The following is a 7,504-nucleotide window of genomic DNA, read 5'->3' as shown; positions in this document are numbered from 1 at the left end:
GACAAAACAAGAGACTTTCTATGGACTACACTTCTTTATTGGTACGTGAAAGTTTTCCTTCAACATACAGGGAAGGTTCACCACACCATCCCAAGATTCACACTTCACAAATCCCTATTGGGCTATAGGATTTTAGTATCTGAAACCCCACAATAAATTGATTCTCATTCACCGTGGCTTAAAGAAAACTTTATCCTTCTTTTTATGTGCCTCCGTTTCCAGTTATTTTGTAGAAGAATCGTGGCCTATTGTAATCTTAAGTCTTCTTTTTAGGCCTCAAATGAAAGCCCAACCATGATGGTAGTAAGTAAGTTCTTGCGTGGAAGAGAAATTTAGATAGATGGTACCCCCTGATTCAGGTTTTAAAAGCTGGAATCGGCCTCCAAATCGGGATACGAAAGCTGCCAGAATCGGCCATTAATGGGTGGAACAACGTGCAAGGGATGTACATGAATGTGCTGATAACTGGTCTCATACTTCCTAGTTTCTTAATCCATGGCATCGTATCCCAATTACACCTTCGGTCCTATTTGATATTAGGGAGAAAGAACGCAAACCTGTGCTGTGTGCGGACGTATACCTGCGCTTATACACAGACCGACGAAAAAAGACCACCACACCCCCTTAGAAAGATGAAAAGGTACAGGAGTGCAACGGTCTTTTGGCGCCGGGCTGTGTCTGGGTGCACACGCCACACACAACACCGGTTAGCATTTCTTTTCCCTTGACATTATTATATGATTTTAACTAGGCTAAATTTTTTTTCTTTTTCAAGTAAGTCTGTATACCATATATTATTTATCATGAGCACTTAGGCTATGTTTGGATGTCAAGAAAAGAAGAAAAAATATAATGAGACAAAAATTATGATGATATAATGATTGATTTATATGTCTATCTCTCTCCTAATTTTTTTTTTTTTTGAGATTTTTCTTTTCTTTTCTTGACATCCAAACATAGCCTTAATTCTTCTCTTACCACTTTTATTTTTAATGCACATTAGAATTTGGGATGGTGCAAAAATCATATCAAATAAGATACAAAAGAAACCCTTCACTTATATGTCCTCTAAGATATTTCATGACCTGATTCCTCCAAGCTTCTTTCAATGCCAACCTCCTCTCCATACGGCAAATACTATTTAGAATTAGCTCTTGTCAAAATTTCTGGTCAATACTTTTAAAGAAATTATTACATGAGCTACATTGGAGTACAATTTCAAGAGTCAATACCAAAATAACACCAATACTGATATCATTTACGCGATCAAAATGCCAGCTTGTGTCAGTCAATGAAGTGATGAAACACAGCAATCATATGTTCTATCTGGAAGTCCATATAGTTCACAGGGTGTTTCCAATTGGACAGGAATGGATTGGTGTGCTAGACCACCAATTGACAGGTTTATATGATGAATTTGAAAAATATTTATTAGAACATGGCACAGAAGCAAATATGGGACTGAAAGAAGAAATACCCTGGGAGAGGATCATTAATGGATCTATAATAGTCATTGCTTATACAAGAAGAAAGGAGAATACACATATCCCCTTGGTACCAGTAATATGAGATTGAAGACCTGTTAAATATAGGAATTGCATATTAAGATTGCCCTGAATTGGAGCAGCAATTAATCAACAGTATAAGATACTTTCGTCACTCCCTTCTTCGTTCGAATCTGGCCAACCTGAAAGAAGGATCAGGACACATCAATTAAAATTGAAGCTCACACAGCCATGCAAAACCAAGAAAGGTATCCTGCCCTGTTTAAATCAGAATTATAAAGAGACACTTGTCACAAACTGTTGCATACAGAAATTTTATCGTAAGTAGCATACTATTTAATTTGGCTGACCACGTAAATGGTGACCACAAGCCAAAAGAATGATTTAGCAGTTCGATTCTACCGAGAGTCAAGGGGTTCTAGACATTTCAAAACAACAGTTAAACACATGTAATTAGCAGTTGGGTCACTATTATATTCCCCCTGCTAAGGTTAACAGTCACCCATTTTATGCACAAAAATATCTTATGACTACTATATGAAATAAAAACTAAATCTCAAGTTAATTCCAGGATTTGGAAGAAAATTTGTGTTCTGGAAAGGGGAAACTCAGACCTAATCTTAAGTTCATTTTCAGGATGGAACAAAATTTATTTTGTGGTAACACAGTTAATGAATATGACAGGATAAAATTCATACACGACAACTGAAGACAAAGATTCCACCAACACTGGTTAAGTGAATTTTGGTTGGGAAAAGTCTGATGGGTATTTTATGCCAGACTTCAACTATTTAAGTGGAGTTCCTTCTTCTGTGGAGGTTTTAGGACCTGACAAAAAAATGGTATCATCCATGAGGTGCTGACAAGTGGATGCAGAGTCTAACATCATTATCAGGGTGTAGAAAATATTAATGCAAGGTCATCACAGATGATGATGATCACTGACTCATTAATGTCAGAAGAGAGTTAAGGCACTCCGATACCACAGATAATCAATACCTTCAAGCTCCCGATCTCTGAAATATCCACAACATGGGTCCCTCCACAAGGACATCCAAGATTTTCCCCCAACTTTACAATACGAGGACTGCTCTCCTGCATGAGTTGCGACGATATATGAGAATTAATCAGTTTCTTTTCAAGCACAAAGGAACTATAATCAGAACAACAATAGATTAAGCACAAGACTAGGATGTTCATTTGAGGCAAATACTGCATTGCAGATAGGTTCATTACAGAATAGAGCAAGTAGAATATAGTGATATTATAGAATGATGGATACTCATGCTTCACAATGTATAGGCTAGAAAAATTAAGCTTGTGTGGATAACTTTCTTAATTTTGACCTTCGGAATGTAATCAGGAAGGGATCCACCACAGAGTTCACAGGCTTTCTCGTAAGACAAAACAGCTGCTGATATCTGAAAATAAAATATTGATACAATTAAATAGAGAAGAGAAACACGTCAATGTAATATAGAGCAAACTCTATTAGTGAAGATTCCAAACACACCCTTCCTCCTCTCGAAATGAGTGCACTTGCTTCCATCTCTAACTCCTTTTGTTTACTTTGAATTTCGTTCTGTGGAACTGCACCTTTATACTCAACAAATGGCCTGAAAGTTTCAGGTGGCCGAAATGAGTCCAGAGAGAGAGAGAGAGAGGTGTGTTTAAATGGTCCATAGTATTTTCTAACGACAAAACTCTCAACAACAAATCAGGCTACAGAATAACCAATTTTCTAGTTCAAGGAAATTGCTTCAATAATTGAGATAAAGCATGATTTGGAAGTACAAAAAGGAATTTTAGTGACAAAAAGACCATATACACTGGATTTTGGTCTCTGAATTTCACTATGGAAACCTGTATGGGCTCTTCCATTAAAGAACCTCTGGCTTAACTAGTAGCTTATCTTACCTTTTATTCCATGGTTTTAAGAAATTATAAGCAAGGTCTGTAACTAAGATCTGACTGTCTCTTCAGGGTGGACAAGATTCAGAAGATGCACAAGCACTGCTTATAAGCAAGGTCTGTAACTATGATCTGACCGTCTATTCCATCTCTTTTTCTTCGGTGAAACAAGAAAGATCATCTAAGGTAACTGTAACTGGTTACAAGGGTGGTCCACTAACTGGATTGTCCTATGACACAAATAAGAGACCGACTTTCCCAAGTCGAACACTCAGATTTTTGGTTTAGGACATCTCCAAGCAGGTGTCTATCAAAATAGCCACTGCGTGAGCACTACATTGCCATGCCATTTTGTAGACCACCCTCATGGACTATTTGATTGGTATCTCAGGTATCTCTACTCTGTTTCCATCTTCTAGAGAAATATGAAGGTAAAACTACTCATGAGTTGACATAAGGGTTTTCTTTTTTCTTTTTTCTCAAGAGAACATTTTCTTCTTTGGAGGCACATCATCTATTCTGGTTCATATACACTTGCTTAGAATTTTTTTTTTTCCATTTGGAACTTTGAAACTGGCTTGAAAAATCTTTTCCTTGCATATATTTCTAATCCCAAATTCTGTAACAGATTTAAGGCCTAACAATATAATTACTTCAATTATGGCGTCATGGCACATTGATTTGAGCCACATGGAATATGATGATTTGGCCATTAAGACTCTGTGGATGGTCATGGTCTCATGCAAAATTTCATGGCATCACCTCAACTGTCTTGACCACCATGTGTCTGACATTTTCCCTGGTAATTTCAGATGTCATTGATTTTTTTTTTCTTTCCAGTCGAACAGCAGGGAGGGGTTGGGGGGGGGGGGGGGGAGTGGAGGCCTTGTAAGCAAACTCATATTGGGCTGAACTTACCACATGAGGAAAGGAGGCCTGTACTGATGTTTCTTGGTGGCAACTAAGCTACCTCATGAAAGATATAAAGGCACCAGTAAAACCTTTGGCAGACAGGCCACTCAGTAGCACTGCCAGATATATATTGTGTGGTGGGTCTTTGTAAATATTTTGGTGTCCTCCTCGTGAGAAAAATAGTATAACTTCTGAACTAAAATATTTGTCTGTTACAATCAAATCTACAAAGAGAAAGAAAAGGTGATGCAACAAAATTTCCCGTTTGCTACTGATCTAACATAGCACTTGCCACATATTCCTCAAGAAAAAGAAAAATAAGAATAAAAAAAAAGAGAAAGATATAATTACCCATCGGGGAAATGATAAGCTTTGCCTGGTTGTAAATGATCCCAACCAACATTTCGCACACAGACATCCAACAAATGTCCAGCTGAATGCAACCTGCATAAATAGAATAAGTAAATATATTTAACACAAAAGTACAAGGCAAGTGCTTAAAACAATAGCAATGATTACGTAAATATCAAAGTCATAACATGTCTGACAATTCAAGTATGTTTGTCAACAATAATTCAGTAATAATTTTCATGCCATGAAAAAGCTAATCAAGTAACAAGACTTAATAAGACGATTAGAGTCCAAGCTCTCAATAATTCCATAAAGAGGAACGAGCTAAGAAGCTTTATAAAATTACAAGATGACCAGCAAACCTAACCAATGGATAGAAGAGAACAATAAACCAGCGTAGTATTCATAAGTAGACAAAGAAAAACTATTTTAGATGCAATAGAAAAGAAATGGATAAAAGCAAACAGTAAACCAGCCTAGAATTTATAAATAGACGAAGAAATGGATAGAGTGTGTCACCTTAGATCTCTCAATAATTCATTAGTTTGTATGTAATTAGAGTTCTCTCAACAATCTATCCATTTGTATGTGATTAAAGTGCTCCCAACAACAAGTTATTCATTTGTATGTGTTGAACATGAACTAAATGGGAATGGACTTTCAACTTTTGCTCTATCAAAAATAACTTGCAGTTGAAGAGGAAAGTTTTTAAGGACCAGTCAGTACACGTTCCTGTGTAAGCAAAAGCTGTATGGGGTTATCTAAGGCAAGGTTACCTTGAATCCTCAATCAAGCCACAAGCCAATTAGTGTAAAATATAAGCAGCTCCAATTTAAGGGTAGGGATACAAAATTTGATTGCTGCGTACAGTTTCAGGTAAGCAAATCGATACCTGGAATTGAGATTGCGACGAGCTTCATCCACGTATAAACAAACCTCTTGCCCTATCGGAAATTCAGGGTCCCCATCATTGCCAGGGTTCTCAAAAAACCCATAATGGAAAACCTAGTAAAGAACAAAATCCAACCCCTAAATGCCTGATTGCCGAATTGGCTAAGTGAAAAAGGCGAAAACCAATAGAATCAGAAAGGAGAGAGAGAGATGGGAAACATGACTCACTAATTCGTCTTTCAATCGAGTATCTTGGACAATGAACTTGAAATCGGTTGCGGCATGGGTGATGAAACCCGTGTCTGCTGGCTGACCACCACCTTGAGGATGGAAAATGGTGGAATCCAAGATCAGAGCACGCCGACCATCCTCACCCTGCAAGATTCGAAATTAAACAAAGTCACATCATTTGAATGAATTTCCGTTAACTTTTATTTTTGTTTCTTGATTTGTTAAGCGTAGGAAACATTCATGTTTCATTGAAGAAGAAGAAGAAGAAGAAGAAGACCTGAATGCACGAGATAAGCGAGGCCTTAGAATGGAGTTTCCACATGTCATCGAAGTAACTGAGCTTCGTCGCTTTTAATAAATCCATGCTTATTCCTGAGCTCCTCCAACTCCTGCAAGACTGCAACTTTACTAGCACTTCTCTGGGAATCCGTTTGCTGGTCAATCATAAAAATGGTGATAATTTATACCCTGGGACGAAGATGAATCCATTTTTGTTTGTATAACTTCGCAGTTTTCCGTTGACAAATGACGAAGGCCTCCAATTTTGAATCAGACGAAGGCATGAAAGAGAGAGCAATACAGATCCTCTACGGCGCGCTATCCGTAGCGGTCTGTGCGGCCCAGACAGAGAGCCGCGCGCAATGTCCGCCTTACCCTGCTTTAGTTTCCGTTCAAATCAGATCAGACCAAAGGAAAACGAAAACGTAACAAAAACATGAAAAGAAATTGAAAACAAAGGGAAAATTCTTGCACACTAATCCTTATCTTATAGCCCGATTGCTTGATAACCCTAACTTATCAAACTATTACTTGAACACCCCTGCATTTCAAGTAGCCCCTGTTAGTCAGTCACTGTTTGGTGATGATGAGTCATAATTCACCCCGACCAGTCCCCAAGTAGTATGTGGGGAACCGGACAACTAACGTACTCGCCCAGGACTCAAGTCGGGATAATGGCCTCGGGTCGACCTTTCACGACCAGGAGATGGTATGATTAACTAACCTAACCAGGGGCTCCGATCATGTCAAAGTCACATCTTCTGCATGACTACCGGCCTGACATGTGTCTAGCACAAATCACTCCACCTAGGACTACATGGAGCCGACATTACCATCCAGGATCAAGCAAGCATATGTATCAATCTAGTGTCTAAGATCTATAAATAGATGCATCTAACCCAGGTAAAAGGAACTTCAACCATTCATTTTCCTAAAGTTCCTAACTTTAGGATATTATTTGTTGCAGAGGTCTGACTTAGGCATCGGAGTATGCTAACCGGTCCAGGCCGACACTTCCTTGTCTTCTGCTGTTTACCTGTGCACGCCGAGCTGACCAGGTGAATCGCAGCTCGGATCAAAATCTGTCACAACAGGTGATGACATCATGGGTTAAAAAAATCCTAAATGCTTAAACTACCCTTTAAGGATAGTGAAGTGACCCTTTTACTATTCTTCTTCTTCTTCCTTCTACAACTCAAAAAATTTATAAATAAAATATGTTTTTTTTTCCCCATTATTTTGAATGTATATATATATATATATGGAAATCTGAACCAAACTTGTAACAATCAGATGATAGATTAATAAGGCCTGATTTGGTATGATTTCTATTTCAATTTCAAAGCGATGATTTCTATTTTTTTAATTGTTTGGTTTGATTTTTGCACCTTATTTCAAGAAATAGAAATTAAATAGCTGAGGAG

At 37.9% G+C, this 7,504-nt stretch overlaps 1 protein-coding gene across 1 annotated transcript; it reads right to left on the bottom strand.

The window, feature by feature from the left end:
* Nucleotides 1–1,525: 1,525 nt before the first annotated feature.
* LOC122657602 (alanine--tRNA ligase) lies at nt 1,526–6,365 on the bottom strand. The gene is made up of 9 exons (XM_043852353.1): nt 6,306–6,365; nt 6,079–6,190; nt 5,799–5,945; nt 5,572–5,684; nt 4,680–4,772; nt 3,019–3,121; nt 2,852–2,926; nt 2,505–2,600; nt 1,526–1,687 (listed from the first exon to the last, which is right to left on the bottom strand). The coding sequence occupies exons 1-9, from the start codon at nt 6,362–6,364 to the stop codon at nt 1,631–1,633; spliced, it is 855 nt and encodes a 284-aa protein (XP_043708288.1). The 5' UTR covers nt 6,365; the 3' UTR covers nt 1,526–1,630.
* Between the last annotated feature and the right edge of the window lie 1,139 nt (nt 6,366–7,504).

This window comes from Telopea speciosissima, chromosome 4 (assembly GCF_018873765.1).
Source record: "Telopea speciosissima isolate NSW1024214 ecotype Mountain lineage chromosome 4, Tspe_v1, whole genome shotgun sequence".
Classification (NCBI taxonomy): Eukaryota; Viridiplantae; Streptophyta; class Magnoliopsida; order Proteales; family Proteaceae; genus Telopea; species Telopea speciosissima.
Note: the sequence above shows the minus strand (reverse complement) of the source record. Positions and strands in the feature narration are given on the sequence as shown.